A 20544-nucleotide genomic window follows, 5' to 3' on the forward strand; every position below is an offset into this window, starting at 1 on the left:
AAAATGTACAGTTCAATCCCAATGAGAGTTACTCCAGTCTAAACCCATTGATTTCATTGGACTTAGATTGGAATAACTCTACATAGAATTGCACTGTTAATGATCTTGCTTATATATGTCTGTGTAGCACTACATATTGTCTGTGGAGTTGATTCTCCATGTATCATTCTTTGTAACATGAAGAGCCCAAGCTATAGGGTGATCCACATGCAAGTACCTGTAGGCACCTTTGCTTGATTGTGCAAGGGCTGTTCAAGAGCATTATCTCTTTTCATTTGGAAGGTGTCATCCAGTCATAATTGGGTTTGCTGTGTGCATGGGTTAGCTGATTTATCTATTTATTTGCATTGAGGTGCCCACATTTATTCCAATGACATAAAAACTGCCATCTTTTGAGGTGGAGCAACCTGTAACACTGCATTGTGATGGGATAAATACCTAGTTTACATGTTGCTTCTGTAAGTTTGACAGTGCTAAATGGATTCTTCTGATTTTTTTCCTGTAGACAGTAGATTCATGTTTAACACTTCATAGTGAATGGTTCTTAATAGCATAGGAGAAGGGTTATATCTTCAGTTCTGTTGAATTGGGAACTATTATGTAATCTTTATCATTCACAGAATTTAAAAAAGATGACTGACAACCTAGACCAATTCATTGAAGATCAAAAGGCGAAACTGGCACAAGACAAAGCAAAACTTGAAAATGACCCTCCTTACATGGAAATGCGAGTAAGATTTTGATGTCTCTGGAAAAACTGCAGCAAAAAGAATATTACTAGCATGATTCCCTTTAAAACTTGTTCAGAATCATACCTTTGAAGATCTTATTCCATATATCTGTTCCTCATCCTAACGACAATAACAGGCAAACTGTGATTTACAGTTGCGTCTTCTGTCCCATTGTCACCAAGTTTCATTGGTTCATTCCCACCCCCCTTGTGCAATGTCTGGAGGTGAAGTAGTGGCTGTGAGTATGGTTGATTGTACTAGGCAGCTAAGGTAAGCATAGTTATCAAAAACCATGGTTTGCAACCCCCCCCCTTACCATGTTTTTTAATTCTTGCTTGACATCTGATTTCAAGCTGCAATTAACAAACCATCACACTAAGCCATAGCACTGCTCCCTTAACCATGCTTTGATGTGAGTCATTTTGGCAGAAAGGTGCATGATGCCACTATTGCAGTACAACAAACAAGCAGGTGTAGATGACCATAGAATCAAACACAGGGATGAAACCCAAATCACTACATCCCGACTACAAGATAAGTAACTGCAAATGCAGAACGCGTGCAAATTTTAATGAACAGTGTAGCTTACACCCCATCATAAAGTAACAAAAATGCAACATGACAATGCCAATATTGATCTTAATAAGGCTGGTCTATGATACAAGTGCATTTTCAAAGTCCCCAATAAAGGTAGCTATCCTATAGGATAGCTCTATCCTATAGGAAAGTTTTATAGTTCTGAAATCTTCTATCGAGGTATCCCCCAAAATTGGGTACATCCCATGTATCAATTCTGCTCTATGCAGATGATGCTGTCCTTTTCTCTCAATTCAGAGTTGGCCTCAGACGTTTAATGAAGCGCTGTGTGGATTACTGTGAATCCAACAGACTGACAATTATGAAAAAACCAAGGTATTGGTCTTCTCTAGACACTTTAAGAAGCTCACATGGGCAATGAACAGGTTAAGCGCTATAAGTACCTTGGCCTTTCATTGTCCTATAACCTTTCATGGGCAACCCATAGGAAGGCCGCTCTCCTAGATACATCTAACAGTATGTCAGCATTACTACTTTTCTTTTACAGCTGTGGCCATTCCTTTATCACTCCTGCCCTCAACTTTTTCAATGCCAAAGTCGCCTCGAGATTGCTTTACGGAGTCCCAATTTGGATTCAAGCTATTAACCACTCCTTGAATTCCCTTCAATCCAATTTTTTTTCATAAGATCACTGGACTCCCAAATTGCGTGACCTATGCAGCCCTTTGTCTGGAGTTAGGTCAAAACTCCTTGGAATCAGCTGCTTGGCTGAGGGTTTTTAGATTCTGACTGCGAATTCATTTTCTCTCGGACTGTAATTCCCTGGTCCACCGTCTGCTCTCTGACATCCATTCCAACCCCTGGTTTTCCATAATCGAAGAAAAAATGGCTTCTATTGGACTGTCAGTGGATTCACTTTGCCCTTTGTCCTACTCAGAAGCTTATAGAAAATTAAAAGGTCAACTATTGGATAGAGAGTTCTCTACCCTAATCACCGCAGCCAAGAAAACGTGCTCCCCTCTGTATTTTTCTCTCCCATTTGAACAGGGCCACTTGGCACACTACCTGTATTGCTTAATAAACCCTGCTCAAAGGAGAGCCATAATACTCGCCAGGTTTAATGTTATGCCTTCTGCCTTGTTACATGGCAGATTTAACAAGCAAGAAAAGGCTAATAGATTGTGCCCGTGTAATGATGGCTCAGTTGAATCTCTGGCCCACCAATTACTACACTGTTTCAGATTCAAGGAAATCAGATCCAAGTATGTGAATCTTACTCCTTTACATTTACCCGACCTCCCCAATTTATTTAGATTACACTATTTGCTGTACAATCCTGATCCTTCTCTCTGTATGATAGTGGCAGACTTTCTTCTGGAAATGACTAAATGCCAGTAGATTTCCTTCCACTTAACATTTATTTCCTGTACTGTATATGTTTTTAATCAGTTTTTTACTATTGTGGTACTGTTGTCTATGCCAATAAAGGCTTGCTGTTGCTATCAAGGTATGAGTCTTGCCGGGTAGGTTCCCTGGTGTTCTCATGTTTTGTGGGAATACTCCCACTTCTTCAGCAACATAGTATTATCCTTGACTATGAGGGATCATTATCTCAGATAAATGGCATTTCGTGGGATTTTAGGATGTGTTCCTTTTTACTGTTGGGCTGAAGGTGCTCAGTCCAATGCTATGATTGCTGTAAGGCCTTGATATTGCACTTCAGAAAGCTCTAGGATTTTTCTGAGATTCCATTACCAATAAAATATTCAATTTTAGGTTTTCAGTTAATAGAAGGATAATGTGAAGTATTAAATTATCAATTTTTTGTTGATAAAACAGTAAAATAAAACTTAGGTTTGATAACAAAGTAATAATAGTGTATATTCCTCCAAATTTTCTTTGTTCCCCACTCAAAGGTTTCCGTGTCTTCAAAATCATGGAAATTTTATATCTCTAAATGTGGCTGCTAAAGGTTGTCCAGGTTGTGATTGCCGTCATGTGATCATGACATTTTCATATACCTCCAAGCCACATAGTTCGTATCATATATACGAAAGCCCTGTTTTTAGTCAAGGATGCTTATAAAAACTCTCAGAAACTGGAGCATGCTAGCTTGCTGATGATTAACAATGCTTCCACATTTTGCCTTTCTCATTTTCAGAGCAGAAGTGCAGAAAAGCTTACAGAAACCAACAGAATGTTAATATCCATGGCTAAAGAAAACATTCCACCAAACAATCAAGAGACTGATGTACTCGGTACTGTCTTTTTAAAAAATTACTTAAGCTTTTTAATTGTCTTTAAATATATTGACAATAAATACAGTAAAGATTTTTCTTTATTTACTATATTTATCCTATGCAGACTCATGAGCATTTACCCTATGATCATTGTTTCTCCTTTAAAAATAAGAGGAAGAGAAAAGTGTACGTGGGTTCTGTACTCGGTACTTCTGTCCAGCAACTGTGGTGGATTTTGGTGCATGTGATGGAATCTAAAGTACGAGAAGCTCCATGGTTGTATTTTAAATCTCTTTCAGTGTCTTGGGCAATATGGCCCTGCTGCTGGGCCACAAAAGAGGACTGCAAGTGCCTGTAACTGCTGTCCCACTGAGAAGTCATGATTCAGTTTCTTATCTGCTCTGATTGCCTTTCCTGTGACAACCTACAGTAGTGAGGGTTTTGTACATTCTCAGGAAATGCAAAGCGTGACTCTAACCTTAATGTTCAGTGCTATGGTGGTAATATATGGAAGACACATTCTGTTTCATATTTGTATGGAGCTTCAAAATTTGCTGTTCTTTAAAATATAAAATGCACTTTTCACTTGCATTTTACACACACATACCATTACTCTATTTCTAGGTGTTTCTAACTCCTGAGTTTATCCTAAAATTTCCATCCACCTCCTACAGAGAATTCTTGCATCATTAGTTGCTGCTTAGCAACATTTTAATTTATTTCTGAGTAAAGTTGCTTCTCTGTTGATTACAGTAGATTTATTCTTATGTATTCTGTCCTGATGCTATTTTTATGGCTTCCATCTGTGATCAAGGTTCTTTTCAGTCCAAGAATGACATGTGAGCTTGTTGGTGGAAAGTTTACCAAAACTTGCGCTATACTAACCACAAGCGAATATTGCAGACTATAACTTTACATAAGGAAATGTTCTTAAAATTTGGCTTCATTCTTAGGCTGATTCCGCATGGGCCAAAAACAGCACTGTGAAAACGGTGTGAAAATGGTGTAAAAGGGTTTAAAACTGTGGCTGATTCCGCATGGGCTAAAAACAGCGGTGTGAAAACAGTATAAACCCTTTTACACCATTTTAAACCCTTTTACACCATTTTCACACCATTTTCACACTGCTGTTTTTGGCCCATGCGGAATCAGCCTGTGTTAGATCTTTGGAGAGAGTATCAGGAAGAAAACTAAGAGCAGTATTACTTCTTCTTTAAAGCAATGGTAATTTCAAATACAGAATTATCAGCCTGCTAGTTTGGAATCAAAATGTTTCTTGCTGCAAGTCATAGACAAAAGAAGTTCTACTTTAATGGATTGATGCTCCTTAGCTTGATGGTCTTTAGCTTGACAACTATTGCTCATCAAATGGGAGACAAACAGGGCAGAGTTAACTTAAACAGAGTTATACCCTTTAACTCTTAGCATGGACTTCTAAACTCCTTTATTTTGGCTTAATTATGAAGTTAATTACAGTTCAATTGTGGGAGGAGCAGAAACTGCTGTGGAAGCAGCGTCACCCTGGCGCTTGTGTAAACGTTGAGGAACTGTACAGCAGTGTGACTCTTGAGCGTCAACTCAGCCACAGTGGAGTGTCACTTTCTGCAGCCTTTTTGGAGGCAGTGCGACAGCGCCATCTCCAGGCACACTGCAACTACCCCTCCCCCGTGGGGTATGTGAAATGTGAACACTTAGAACTCACATTTCACTTCTGGCGTGGACTAGTTGTGCGTTCTCTGTTTCTGTTGCCATCTGCAGAAATGAACACAACATTGCTGGCCAAACACAACACAGACCAGAAAGCACTTTGGAAGTTAGAAGTTCTATCTAAATGATAGTAGTAGTATTATGTTGTTCAGCTGCATGAGTCCAGAATTGTCTCCACATGTAATTACTAAAAATATCTCCTGGAATATTTATTAAAAATGTAATGTAACACTCATTAGGATTACAGTGTAGGGCTCTATTCAGATGTCATAACCCAACTCTAGTTTATTGTCTAGCTTCATCTTCCCTTCTTTCTCCCCCATGTGCAACACCAAGGCTGAAGATTGGTTTAGGAGAACCAGTTCTTTAGTTTAATATAGCTTCTCTTATGATAAATGTGATTTTAAGTATTTGGGGAGAAAATTGTGTCAGGAAGCCAACTCATTTTTGTTGGGTTGTCAGTGGGCAAACGTCATGTTCCATTCAATATTTATTGCTGTTTTGGATGTCTAGGATTTTGTGTAGAATACTGAGCTCCTTAACATTTTTCTTCATGTTGTTTTCCCTGTCAAAATTGCCCCTTTTCTGAAGTTATACTATCCTCCTTACAGGGAAAAATAAAAAGTATTTTCTTCACACAGGGAGGAAAGTAGCTGGGGCAGGGCAGAATTTTGAATAGGAAAATAGCTCAGGTGGAAGGAGTTATACAGGCACAGATACTAACATAATGTGTCTTGTTTTTTTGTCTGCTTTTCATTTTTTGATGATGGATTAAAGTTATACCCAGCTATGTGCCTTGCACAAGGAGTTCATAGTGTTGTAGACAGGTTCAAGAGGCTCCAATGGTTAAACTTACTGCCTGATAAGTGCAGAAATGCCCAATAATAATTGGCTATTTTATTAAGAACATAGCATTTCTCTTGCTATTCACTGGCTATGAAAAGATGAACATTTAAAAGATAACATTAAATCAAATAAATCCTCAGATTAATGTAATCTCTTCTCCTCTCCCCTTTTTGATAAAAGAATAAGATACTTTATATATTTCCCTGTAAAAGATGCTTGTGTTGAAAATGAATAGCCCATGTTCTTGTGATGCACCTTTGATGAAACGATTCAGATTTAGTTATGTACTGGTGTCAGTGCTCTGACAGTAGGTAAAATGACATCACTAGAAATGACCTAAAATAACAATTGAGGGTTGCTTACCCTCAGAGGCCACTGAGAAAACTTCTTGACAACACCAGAAAAGTATGTGTTCTGTGTTTGATGTTTGATTCATAAGTTCTGTTATATTTTAGAACGTAACAGTTGTTTTGCTGGTTAAGGCCAGAGTCCTTCTACTCCAGTATATCTGGCGGTGGTCAGTTGAATACCTCAGAAAAGCTTGCAAGCAAGTTGTGAAGCTGATGTCTATCCCTTATTGTAGTTCCTAGCATTATTATCTAACTATTGTCTCGAACACCAAATGGAGGTCTTTTGTTGTAGTAGTCAGATAGTGAGCTGCTTTTCAGTCCACTGGAGTGGCTGGCTACCTTTGTAATATGTCACAGATGAATGACTTTGTGCTTTAGATGTACTGTTTATAATGGCACGTTGAAATGTGCATTTTGAGGGGCAGATGAAATGAGTTGTTGCCTCAAAAGGAGGAGCTGTTCTCTGAATGGCATAATTGCGATAGAATAGATCTACTCATGAATCTATATTAGATGTCAAATGCTGTTGTTTATGTCTTCATTAGTAATTTAGTAAAGATCTGAACTTGTTCTGAAGGAGCCCATGAATTTATTTATTTGAAATTACTTTTGCAATTTAGCTTACAAATCGGACATTCAGTATCATTTTCTTTAGTTACTTGGAATGTTCACCATTAAGGTGTTAACTTTATTGGACAAACTCAGTTTTATGTCTGCATATACTGGTTCAATAAACCACCTCCTGTTTCATTTTCTACCCTTTGTCTCTAGAGACAGCATCTCAGTAACTTTCTATACCATATAAATATAGATTATCTATACCATATAAATATGATTTCACTTTGGTGAGGGGGGGGAGATTGTTCAAACTTGTACAGACAAAACATAGGCATATGTGCACAATCCAATGAGTAGATCTTACTTCCAGTTTAGTGTGCATAGATTATAGACCTAGCCATTCATTTCATGCTTGTTTTGATTAACTTTTCTCTTTTTTTGTATATGAGTTTATGCCTTGGCCATAACTGTTTTTCTACATGCTTGGCACTTTTTTTTAAAGAGAAGTAGCTGGAGTAAGGTTCAGTTCTGCATGTTTTTCTGTTTTGATATCACCCCACTTGCCAAATGAAATGTAAAAGGTGGTACCTGGATTTTGTAGTCTGTCTTTCTAATTGTCAATCATTGTAATTGCTTAGGTTCAAAGAAACTGAATTGCTTGATACTGAATTTATCCTTGTTGCTAAGTAGCAAAAATACATGTCAGTTACGTTTTGTCTATATACTGTGTTTCTCCGAAAATAAGACAGTGTCTTATATTAATTTTTGCTCCCAAAGATGCGCTATGTCTTATTTTCAGGGGATGTCTTATTTTTCCACTCTACAGCTGCATGCTCTGGTGTTCTGTTCGACGGGCATGCTTCCAAACAAAAACTTTGCTACATCTTACTTTCAGGGGATGCCTTATATTTAGCACTTCAGCAAAATCTCTACTACGTCTTATTCTCAGGGGATGTCTTATTTTTGGAAAAACAGGGTACAACTGATGGCTGCTGATATAGAAAAATGAAAGACAGCTGTTGTGCTTAATGCTGACTAAGAGATGGTTCAGGCATACATGTACAAGTTCTTACTTTATTACTTTATTGCTCAAAATGTAATGACTTCTGCTGAATGTGAGATCTGGTTCCACAAACGCTCTAGTAGTAGTAATATGAATCAGTGGAGCTTTTGAATGTGCCATTTGGTTTCTGGCTCATTGATTTGCGAAATTGTTTTTGTAGTCTTAAAGCGATGGAAAACTATATGTTTAACAGTTCCCAGAGCAGCTTGCATTTTGAAGATACAAGGTATATAGCTAACCTGTAAGATTTTCATTGCACACATTTTATCACTCAAACTATTCTGATGTGTTTTGGGGGTTCTCTCAGGTTAATCTTTACTGTGTAGTAGACCCATGTATGTACGTGCCAAATGATGATTGGCTTCTGCTTAACAGTAATATTGAAGTGCATGCAAGAATTCAAATTCCATTGCCTTTCTACTGGCTGCAAAATCTTTAGATGTTCCTTTAAGGGACACTCCAGTTAAGTTTTTTAGCTTAGGAAAGATTTACTGTCTTCCCTTCTCTTTCTTGTGTTGCTTACAACTATGTTGGATACTGAAAAAGGATGAGGGAGGAGGACAGTTCTTACTGGTTATTTAGAATATATGAATCAAAATCTTTTTCATATATTAGAATTCATAAAGATGGAAATCTGTTGATGGTCCCTGGCCCTTAAGACATCAGGTTGGCCTCAACCAGAACCAGGGCTTTTTTTGCCCTGGCTCCAAGCTGGTGGAACTCTTTGTCTGCTGACATCAGGGTCCAGCAAGATTTTACTTAATTCTGCCTGGCTGTAAAACGGGCTTTTGGTTGAGGATATCCATCGTTGTGTGTCATCTTGGCGTTGTGTATCATCATCCCGACCACTTACTACCAACCAAAATTGGACCACTGCGAGTGCCTTTTGTTATGTAGTCAAACTGTGTGCCTCCACTCTTCCTGCTTATATCTTACTCTCCCCGCTCTGAATTGATATGATGTTTATTGCCATCAGGGAAGTAATTTAGATCTTAATATTTTAATTTTTAATAGTTTTATATGGCCAATATTTTAATTATATTTTATATTTATGAAGGGTTTTTATTATTTGTAAATCGTCCCAAGCCTGGCCATGGCCGGGGATGGGTGGGATATAAATTGAAATAAATAAATACGGAGGCCAGAAGGGAAGAGCACCATTATAAATGCATTCTATAGTTTAAACCCATGAGTAATGTATTTCCCTGTGAGCCTTGAATCAAAGTGATATATGGTTCTATGATAAATTTATGTGTGCCTTATTTACCTTAATGGATCAGTCTAAAATAGAATTAGTTTGATGGTTCAATGCTCTGAACTCTCTATAAGTAAAGCGTTCAGCTCCTCTGGAAGTAATTAAGAGTATATGAAAATCAAATTTGTTCTTGTGAATAAGATTATCCATTCACACAGATGTTCATCATCCTCTTCAACAGCAACAAATATTTATTACGGTCAGGAGACCAGAATATGTCAATTCCATTGAATAGAGTTCAAACTAAAAATGTTGCATTATAAATGTTGTATTAAAATACATATCAAATGTCAAATAAAAGGTCAGAACTGTACCTTAACTATAAACATAGTGTATAGTTCTCAATTTATCTATGGTTCTCATTAGTCCTCCTCCTTGTTTATGAGAGCATTCCATTTCTTACAGCCAAACAGAATTTTGCTACAAAATATATCGTATCCTTTTTATCTTCAAACAAATATTCCATCAGACCTATCTCAGCATTTTCAAGTTCTTAAATCGAGATAACAGAGAGACAGTAATGTGGATTCTGTCATCAGTGTAAAATTTGCAGATTAAAGCGCAGAGATTAACCACCACACCGATACCTGATTCAATTGTTTGAGTTGTCTATGGGCAACGATGTAGTTCCATCGGTCAGTGATGAAATCTTCTGTAAAGGACAGCAGAAAGGAGAACATCAAAACAAGCTCTGGAAAAAGTCCATCTGTATTTAATATGTGTAATGGTCAAATAAATAATGAGCAGCTGAAATTCCTGTCCATGATTTTACAGCACTATATGCCTTTGGCAAAAGAGCACATTCATTTTGGATTTCAATGTCAAATAGATATTGATGGACTAGGAGTTATGTTTTTTCAAGTCCATTTCCAACAGTTGTTCTGGAACTAGGACCTGCCCATAGGATTTAGGTGGATTCTCAACCAGTAGTAGACCGAAATCAACCAGATTTAATCTCCGCCTTACACAAACTGGCCTCTTGCCTTAGCATCACATTGGCTGTGTATTTGGGCGCATTGAATAGTTCTCTGAGAAAACTCAATTGGACCACTTCCAATCCAGGGTCCCATAGGTGTGTTGGGCAGTTCTTTAACAGAAAATAGCTTTAATGCTGCAGGAACTAGGCCTGCACCTTTAATTCTGAAGAACTTGAGAATTCTTTGGCTTTTCTTCATGCACCATTCATTGTAGCTTGAATATGCTGAATATTTACCATTAGATTGAAGTGGTACTCCCAAATATTTAATACTTTTGACTTGTTAAATATTATTCCCATTGATATTCCAATTAATTTTTATATTTGCTATTAAAGTGTATTATTTTTGTTTTTGAATAGTTGATAGCAGTTCTACTTGACATTGTTTACTCAATAGTTCCAGGGATCACCTGAGACCTGCTCTAGTCTGTGATAAAAGAACTGTATCATCTGCATACATGAGGACTGGCACTTTTTTCCCTTGGACAGTTTTGGGGCATGGACATTAATATTTTGTAAACTCTTTATAAGAGAATTTACATAGATACCAAATAAAAAGGGGGCCTTTTGGCTAAGATCACACGTAGTGTAAAGATGTTAATTAATATTGTGTTTGTGTATAATATAGTCTCCAACATGACAGCCAAATTACATTTTACAGAATATGGCCTAAGCTTGCCTCTGGGGGAAGAATATGAGCGTAAAAAACACAAGCTGAAGGAGGAGCTTCGACAAGACTACAGACGTTACCTTTCTCAGGTAAAAGAAATCCCGATTAGAAGCTTTGTTTCTGATTGAATTTTTGATGCCTACAAAGTACAAGTACATTCAGACTCTTCTGTTTCATCAAATGTTTCCTCAGCGATTCTTCCTTCCTGTTTCATGTTTTAATTATCATGTTTATGTATGTGTCTTTTATTGTATTGCATATGTATTTTAATTTGGTTTTAATTGTTTTTTTAATTAAAACCAAAGTTAAAATACACATACAGAAGTATAAAAACAACAATTAAAACTTAAGGCAGGAATGAGGATCACTGGGAGAACGCCAAACCAAACAAAAAAGTGGTAACAGAAAAGGGTGAACAGGACTCCCCCCATGGAGAGAACTCCAGAGTTGTGGTGCCACGACTGAGAGTTTCCTCTCCCAGGTTGTCATCCACCTAATGTCACCTGAAGCAGGGCCTCGGGAGATGACCTCATTGGTTGGGTAGGTTTGTAGGAGGTTCGATAGTCCTTCAGGTATGTTGGTTCTAAGCCCTGTAGGGCCAAATGTCAACAGCACTTTGAATTGTGCCTGGGAACAGATTGGGAGACTGTGTAGATGGCCCAAAAGTGCAGTGATACAGTTCCTATGAACCATGCTAATCAATACCCTGACTGTGCCATACTGTGCCAATTAAGTTTCCAAACACTTTTCAAGGGCAGCCCCATATAGAGTGCATTACAATAATCTAATTAAGACATAACCTGGGCATGCACCACAACATCCAGATCTTTTCCACCCAGGAAAGGGTGCCACTGGCTATCCAGTGAAGGCTATCCAAAGGAATTCTTGGCTACAGCAGCCACCTGCTTATCTAGCAGTAGCCCGGGATTCCCAGGCTATGGACATGTTCTTTCAAGGGGAGTTTAACATCATCAAGATTGGGTGGTACCTTAAACCCCAGATCACACCTTTTGCTCACTGTAGCACTTCTGTCTTGTAGGGTTTAAATTTCAGTTTCTGAATAAACATGTAATTTCATGGAAATATTCTTCTGAACAGTCTGTTTTCCTAATTTTAGGATATTTCACAGGCAAAAAAGAAGGTAGGGTTCTTGCATCATGATATTCTTCAAATTAACATAATATTTTGCTTGGTTCCAAATAAATTTGCCAATGAAAAGATTTGAAAATCAACATTTTCCATACCTGGGTGTGCTGTAGCTCTCTGGGAACTTGCTTGTCACAAGATAATGGGTGTTAATCATTTTTCATTGTGTTCTCTTATTGCATTGGTTGTCTTTCATTTGATTTTGCTGCTGAAAATATAGGTTCTTCTGTATTAGTTTTCATAGGATCGTTTGCTGCAGAGATTGCAAATACTGATCTTATTTTACTGGTGTGCCATCAGTATGAGTTGACGTTTGTGTGTGTTAAAGTGCCCTCAAGTTACAGTTGACTTGGATAGCTCAATTGGTTCATTGAGGGTGCTTCTGTATCAGTTACTACCCTGCTCTTCTCTGAGGACCTCAGGGTTGTATTCAGATATCTTTTCCTTCATTTTATTTCTTTACATGGTCATCCAATGAGCTCCATTGCAGAGGGCAGATTAAAACATAGATTTCCTAAGTCCTAGTCTGATATGCCAGCCCTTATACCGTACTATAATTGTCTTTAAGTTTTCTCAGTGGCCGTCTAATTTCAAACAATGATAATCAATGTTAGCAGGTTTCATATAGTAAACGTTTGAAGAAAATTCTTAATAATATATGGTGGACTTTTTTGCTGATTGAAAATTGCTTGCTTCTTGGTAGAGCAAGATGAGTCCTTTAAGTATGTGGTACCTATTCCTCCGGCAGTCTGTCTTTTTTTATTTGCTTTTTAAAGGTTATCTCTTTTGTGCTGTTTATATTCATAAAACTGACTTAAAATGGCTGCATTCACACAACCCTTCTGTTGTAGGAGTTGCACTGTTATTATTCTGGTAAGCGTTAAATGTGTGATGAAGAGGATGCTTGCTTGCCTCAATGTTATGTAGAAATTATAGAACAGTATTCCATTACTTACGTTTTCTCAGTTCTATAACAGTGTGCTGACTTACAGGTGATGCTTCAGATGACTTATTGATCTGTGCTTCAGCAAAGACACTGTTGTTTCCATGAGCATTATAAGCCAAAGTCTCCTGTTACATAAGGACTGCGTAAATCCAATCTGTGATAAAACTGATTTAAAAAGTGATACCAATAATTCATACAGAGTTTTCTTGAAAAACATGGCTAAATCCAGTAGCATTCCTAGTTCAGGACATGAGTTATTGATTTTCTTCTGCACAGAAAAAGTATCTTACATCTGGTGAAGTTGACCCATATACTCAGGGATTGTCTCTTCCTATTGGTGACAGGTTGTCTGCTAAGGTAGGTTCACTGAATTACTGTCAATATTGCAGGTATTTGCAATTCCATCCATAGAACTACTGTGAAAATTAAAACTTCAGCATGAGATAGTGTACCATGCCATTTCTAAAAACATTTAATTAGATGCCAGTGTACAAAATATTTCCCATGGCAGCTCAATCCATAGTCCTGGGCAGCTGGGGACAGCACTGCTGTGATGCCACCCCACTGCCTCCAGATGGTGCAAGGAGGATGATCCTCCCCAAAACTCCACCACCAGAAATCCCTCTATGGGGTGGTAACCAACTAACCTCAGCTTCACCTGTGGGAACACCTCTACAAGCCCCCACTTTGCTGACAGGGCTGGCGCTGGCACGGGAGTGCTGACAGCACAATGTCCAGGTGTCCCAGGAGGCTGTGGCAAGTGCCCTGGGGAGGGCAAGTCCACCAGCATAGGCTTGCCCCACCTCCAGGAGTCACTTTGGTACCCTCCTCTGGATTGGGCTATTAGTTATTCCCTGGATGCGAAGGTGATTTAGATAATTGCAGTAATCTCCTCACCTCCCATATCACCTTTCTGTCTTTTAAGGCTCTGGTCATTGTGGAACTATATAAAATAGTGTACTATGAGGTCTCTGTCCAGGATTGAATGTTGTTTTTAGGTCTCCAAGAGGTATGTGTGTGTGTAAAGTGCCAGAAATGTGCAATCGACTTATGGCAACACAGTAGGGGGCTTTATATAACAGATGAGGGGAGGGGAGGAGCGAATGGACAGTTTACTCTGAATAATATTTATACTAGTTTAACTTTCTGATGCAAGATCTTCTTATCTGATCTGCTGCCTCATACTTCTTGCTGTCTTTAGTATTTGTACGGTTAGAGAACTGGTGTGACATTTCCAGTCTATCACACCGATGAACAGTGTGAGGAACTGAGAGAACACGATGCCTCTTCTAAAGCAAGACAGTGAACTAGATGCTTCATTTTTTTCAATCTGCATCAAGCACATTTCTCTAATTAAGAGGAGGAGGAAACAGGGTATCCTGTGGTAGAAACGTCTGCACTGGGTACCACTAAGTATGCTTCATCACAATCTGGAATCATGTCTCTTATCGGCCATTTCTGTGTTGTGCAGATTTATAGCCTTATAGTTTCCTTAGTATTTTTCTGTAGTAGGAATAGCTACTAGTCAGGGTGACTAAAGGAAACCCTCACATTTAGAGACAGTAAACTCAGAATACCAAAGCAATGAGGCAACACGAGGAAGGCCTCGGCCTGTGGACCCTGTTGGTAGCCCTCCAGAGTAACTGGTTGACCACTGTGTGACACAGGATGCTGGCTGTTATGTTCTTATACCTAAATTTACCATTTTTAGAGAATATGCCATACACTTGTGAAAACCCAAAGGTCTTTTAAAATTTTGTTTGCAAGCCAGCATTGCATTTATATTATCATTGGTACACTGTGCATCCCTAGCTTTTCAGGTACTCTATAAAAATATTATTTGCTTACCTTTATCCAATCTGGTGTTGCATGATAGACTAACAGTGTTTATTTGCAACGTCTGTTCTAGGACAGGTTAAGACTTGAAAGAAATAAGGAATACAATCAGTATCTCAGGGAACAGGAAGAATGGAATGAAAAGTTAAGAAGAGTGGGGAAGAAGTACACAGACGTAAGAACAGACTTTATTTAACTATTTTAGAAAGCAGGAGGGTATTAATGATTAAGCTAACTAAATTAGTATCTAGTTATATATGCTAGTATACAGAGAAGGTAATCTTCAGCTTGCTGTTTACATGTTACAGTTCATTATTTAGATTGTATATTCAAAGTTATTCGATGTGTAGCAAAGATTCACAATGAGTTGATCCAAACTTTTGTGAGCAGTTCTTGGAAGCAGGTCTTTGTCTTTTTCCAGCAACTCGCTTGTGTCCTTTGTAAAACTACTGCCAACAGGATTTTTGGGGCAGGAGGAGCCCTCCGAAATAGCATGCCATGCAGTAAGAACAAAGAAATTGAATGAAATGGCCTAAACACAGTTGCATAGACAGAGCTTGCTCAAAGTTCAGTCTTTACTCACAGAGGGACGGGATGCCGTCTAATTATTCTTTGCTTGCTGCAATCTGCTCTCAAATGTTCCATGTCCTGTTGTTCTGGAGGGTACCCAAACCTTAGCAAAGTTGTACAGGAGGAGGGGGAGAAGTGACTTAGGAAAAGGGAAGGCAGGAAGTACCAATCTCATTTCATGGGAGCTTGGATACAACTTTTGAAGGATTTAAGAGTTTGAAGAAGTATAAGGTGTCTATTTTCCTCAACAAGGAAGACTGGTAAAGGGTTTTTCTGTTTTCCCTTCTTGTCAGCTGCCAAACTGTTCTTATTCTGGCTACCTAAGAAAGGTGGGTTCTTCCCATCATGGCCATCCCTCTCCCTTTTTTTCATTGCAATCCTGTGTATGTCGCTCATACCTGTTCTGCTATTCCAGATATTACCCAGTTCAACACTGCTACTTGATGAAATCCAGAAATATACAGCGGTGTTTAAATCTCTCATTATAAACATCTACTATTTTGCATTGATGGTGAAAAAGAATAGTAAGTGAAAGAACCAAGATAAAATATTGTTATACTGAAGTTTTAAAAATATTTGTTTCAACAGTGTCAGACTGAACCTCACAAAAAGGGCATTGCTTTTTCAAGAAGCCAACCAGAATTACATACGCAAATATTGTCTCCAAGAAGAGATGAAGATACCTTCAGGAAGGATGCTTGTACTTCTACAGAGGCCTGTGACAGATTGTCAAATAGACAGTCATTAGACGAACATCACAAACCAGATAATGAATGTGATCGTGGGGACAGCATATTGCGCAAAAAAACTGATGAAGAACCAAATATTTCCAATAGAAAGCACCAAAGGGTGGACAGTAAACCTGGTATTTCTGTTAGAGGGTATCAGAAGTTTGATGGGGACCATGATTCTGAAGTAGATGAGGAAATGGATCCTAGGTTTCGATATGAAAGCGACTATGACAGAAAACCATTGCGGGTCTTCCATGCTCAAAGGTAACTTTAACTGACTGGTAAGGATGCTTTCCTAACTATCGTCTGTCCTAACTATCATGTTTGGGATGGTCTAGGGCCTGTGAATGTTCCACTGTGAAGAATATTGAGTGGGTTACAAATTACAAAAGGGTACCGTTTATTTTTTTAAATATCTTTTTTTTACTGAATTACATGTAATTTTCTGTCTTAAATAGGGGCTTTGAAACTTTAACTTACCACTTCAGGATGGCTGGAACTGTTTCTGCACAGAATCTGTGCTTTCCCTTGGCTTCCTTACAGCGGTACTATTTTTAGGAGCATCCATACCGCCTTTATTCATCCTGCTACTTTGATTCTGTTCACTTAGTTACAATATTTGCCATACCTGCTGTGTACAATCTTTTTGGAAAGGTTAAAGTCCAGGCACCTTTGGACACCATATGGATGAGACAGTGTGTATTTTTTGTGGGTCCAGCCCATAGACGTGCTATGTTTTTCTGCATGGAAGAAATCCAGCAGCAACAGCTTGAACAAGGATTCCCCAATGTGTGTTCATGGGCACACATAGTGTGTTCATGGGCACACTATGGAGCCCGCTGATATCCTTTTTGGATGTTATGGACATCTTTCTGCCAAGTGTTTTGAGAAAGTAGGTGGGGAGAGGTGTCTTTTTTGCCTAGCAAGGTTTTTGATTGACTGTGCAGATTTATGGCTTCTGATTGGCTATGCAGATTTTTTAAAATGTTAGTTTGGTGGTAGTTACCATCATAGCAGAAGGATCTTCAGTGTATGAGGAAAGTCTCACAATACTAGAACCAGGGGGCATTCATTGAAAATGCTGGGGGGAAGAATTAGGACTAATAAAAGGAAACACTTCTTCACACAACGTGTGATTGGTGTTTGGAATATGCTGCCACAGGAGGTGGTTATGGCCACTAACCTGGATAGCTTTAAAAAGGGCTTGGACAGATTTATGGAGGAGAAGTCGATTTATGGCTACCAATCTTGGTCCTCCTTGATCTCAGATTGCAAATGCCTTAGCAGACCAGGTGCTCAGGAGCAGCAGCAGCAGAAGGCCATTGCTTTCACATCCTGCATGTGAGCTCCCAAAGGCACCTGGTGGGCCACTACAAGTAGCAGAGAGCTGGACTAGATGGACTCTGGTCTGATCCAGCAGGCTAGTTCTTATGTTCTTAAAGTCAGCTATGGTAGCCATTTTGTGACTGGCTTCACCTCCCACAACAGCCATTTTGTGGCTGCACCTAGGAAAATGTATCAGAATTCCAAAAATGCCCACAGACTAGAAAAAGTTGGGGACTTCTGGCTTGAGCCTCAGGTAGCCATGATGACTTATTTGACACCTTCCAGACAAATATATTTCTGTTCATTGTGAATTTTAAACAAGGGCTGGAGGTGTCCAGAACATTGTGTAGCCTAAACTTACTTTGTTGCTTTAATAACATAAAGTATATCTTATATAACAGCATTAGAGATGTGGAAGCATGAAAAAAACTAAGATATTTTTCCCCTCCATGTTTTTATAAGAATTCCTCTTCCCCAGTTTTCCAGTGGGGAAAGAAAGACATTTTGGGAAACACTGAGGAAAACCACTTCTATGAAATATATTCTTTTTTGGAATAAATTATGCCTTATTATACATTATTTTGGAATATATTATACATTATTATGTAGAGCAGGAAAATTCCAGTGGTCAGCAATCTACAGAATCATGCTGTAGGAAGGGAGCATACAGGTCATCTAGTCCAACACCCTGCTCAATGCAGGATCAGCCTAGGTCATCCCAGACATACATTGCTAAATAATGACCATTTCTGTGTACTATAGATGTACACAACATTTTCATCATTGTATTTATCACTTTTAAGCTGGGTTTGATCCTTGTGAACTGTGTGTCTGGGCTCAACTGTGCGCCTGGGCCCAACCTGGTTGTCAGAACTACACAGAGTTTTGCCAGGGGGAAGCTCCTGGGGGACAGGAGGAGGAAAAGATGAAGGATGGGGCTGTTGGGAAGGTCAGAAGGAAGCAGAAAAGGGGGGGGGGGCTGTTAGGAACGTCCAGAAAAGGGAAGAAGAGAAGAAATGAGATGCCTCTGAAGTTCTTATAGGTCTGTTGCTTGTTTAATATATTCGTTAAAACTAAAGCTGGGATTCTTGAAGCAACTTTTTACCAGGGGAGGAAATTGCCTAACACTGTCATGAAGTTTCTTGAAAACTTCCTTTCAGGAAGTAGTCATAAAACAATTTGAATGAGTTTTGTTTTCATTATTTCACTGCTCATTTCATTCAAATAGAAATCAAGCCAGTTCTGCTAATGAGAGGGCACAGCCTACTAGTCGGGAGGTTCCATTTGCAACAGGCCTGATCATCGGTGTGTATGAAATCTACCTCTGACAAATTATGTTCTGATATTTATAAAATGTAATGCATTTTATGTGCCCTTGTATATAATTGACAAAGAGTGTAAAAAGCCATTGTTTCCGCTTGTTTCTGCACCCCTGTCAACACAGTGAAATTTGATTCACCTTTATATAATGTTTGAAATGGCTGAATTAGCAAAGCTGTAGAGTATTCGTCTGGCCGTTCTGTAGTGGTGCTGTCCATTAAATTACAGTGCTGATTCTATTATGCGGAAGTTGCTTTCCTCTGACAACTGTCCAGCAGCAGATATGACCCTGTAATTAATGTGAAGAAAGTGTTGGGTTGTAAAATTAGTATGTAAAGTACACATCCTAAGTTACCTTGTATTATGTCAGACCATTAGTTTATTATGGGCAGGGTTGTCTGCTCAGACTGGCAGAAGTTCTCAGGGTCTTAGGTAAAGATCTTTCACAATGTATATTGTTTAATGGGTATTATTGATTTCAGTGGGACTTCTACATACACATGATAGGGATTCCACCCAGATTGCCTTAAAAGAATGAGTGCCATTCCTTGGTTTAATTAGTTTCTTTCAGGACTTTGTGTACTGGGAAGCTGGTAATGGCATGTATCAGTGTACTCCTCCTAATACGTGTGTTTGCATTGCTTTCTGAACAAGGGCACAAAATGTATGTTGTATGCAGATACAGCTTCTGTATGCTTATTCAGACAACATGGCAACTGCATAGTGTGAGAAGCTTGTTCACTACATATAAACATAGTTGAATATGTTATTATCAGTTTGGGAAAAGAGAGGGAAATAATACATTCACCCAGCATTATCTTGAAAGTAGTAATGTTCCTTGGCATGGAGGATGTCCTGTGGTGTGCAAATGTAGTGGGTAAAGAAGAAGAGTTTAGATTTATACCCCACTTTTCTCAACTGTAAGGAGTCTTAAAGCGGCTTACAAACTCCTTTCTTCGTCTCCCCCCAACAGATACCTTCTGAGGTAAGTGGGTCTTAGAGAGTTCTGAGAGTGACTAGCCCAAGATCACACTGCAGGCTTCATGTAGAGGAGTGAGGAATCAAAGCCAGTTCTCCAGGTTAAAGTCCACATGCTTTTAACCTCTGCACTGCAGTGAGAGTACTGTGCAGTTGTTCCTCCCACATTGCGACTTTACATATCGAGGTTTTGACTGAGCATGGGTGGAAGGTCAGCGCCCAATACAACCCAGGAGCTATGCTTACCTTGAGACCTGGGGCTGGGGAGAGGCTGAGGGGGTGGCAGGGCTGCTAGTAGGAGCTGATGGAGGCAGACATGACATAGAGCAGCAGCCTTAAAGGGCCAGAGCCTGGGGGTGGGGCTTGGACTGGAAGTGTGGGAAAGGATTTGGGAAGACAAAAACAATTTTATGTGGTTTTCCAAATTGTGGGGGGTGCCACACCCCTAACCCCCATGATGCGGGAGGGATGACTATACTGTGTTTTAATAACATGTTTGGCTGAAATTAATTGTGAGATGACAGAAGAGAAAGTTGCAATGTTGAGTATCCCCTTTCTTCAGGAGGTCAAGACAGAGAACATCTTCAGAGAAGAAAAGAACAGTATAGACAAGAACTCATGGAACAAATGGCTGCACAACAGAGAAATAAGCAACGGTAACAGAAAAGTGTTGAATAATAGTTTGAGTTGATGAATGACTAGTAATGCAATCTTTGGAGAAAGGGGAAGCATGCAATCATGGATTACATTCACATTAA

General features: G+C 39.0%; 1 protein-coding gene across 17 annotated transcripts in view; it reads left to right on the forward strand.

Annotated features, from left to right (window-relative positions):
- CSPP1 (centrosome and spindle pole associated protein 1) overlaps window positions 1–20544 on the forward strand; it is a 60125-nt gene that overhangs the window by 4503 nt on the left and 35078 nt on the right. For 13 of the 17 annotated variants that reach the window (XM_048507477.1, XM_048507468.1, XM_048507469.1 and 10 more), the window contains 9 exons: window positions 621–731; window positions 3430–3526; window positions 10925–11022; window positions 12051–12074; window positions 13302–13382; window positions 14935–15036; window positions 16020–16426; window positions 18717–18793; window positions 20349–20442. In XM_048507477.1, the coding sequence (XP_048363434.1) occupies window positions 633–731; window positions 3430–3526; window positions 10925–11022; window positions 12051–12074; window positions 13302–13382; window positions 14935–15036; window positions 16020–16426; window positions 18717–18793; window positions 20349–20442 (1079 nt within the window). In that variant the 5' untranslated portion in view covers window positions 621–632. The remainder of the gene's footprint in view (window positions 1–620; window positions 732–3429; window positions 3527–10924; window positions 11023–12050; window positions 12075–13301; window positions 13383–14934; window positions 15037–16019; window positions 16427–18716; window positions 18794–20348; window positions 20443–20544) is intronic. The other 4 variants (XM_048507472.1, XM_048507483.1, XM_048507481.1 and 1 more) reach the window with 3 other exon arrangements.

Source organism: Sphaerodactylus townsendi, linkage group LG09, assembly GCF_021028975.2.
Source record: "Sphaerodactylus townsendi isolate TG3544 linkage group LG09, MPM_Stown_v2.3, whole genome shotgun sequence".
Taxonomy (NCBI): domain Eukaryota; kingdom Metazoa; phylum Chordata; class Lepidosauria; order Squamata; family Sphaerodactylidae; genus Sphaerodactylus; species Sphaerodactylus townsendi.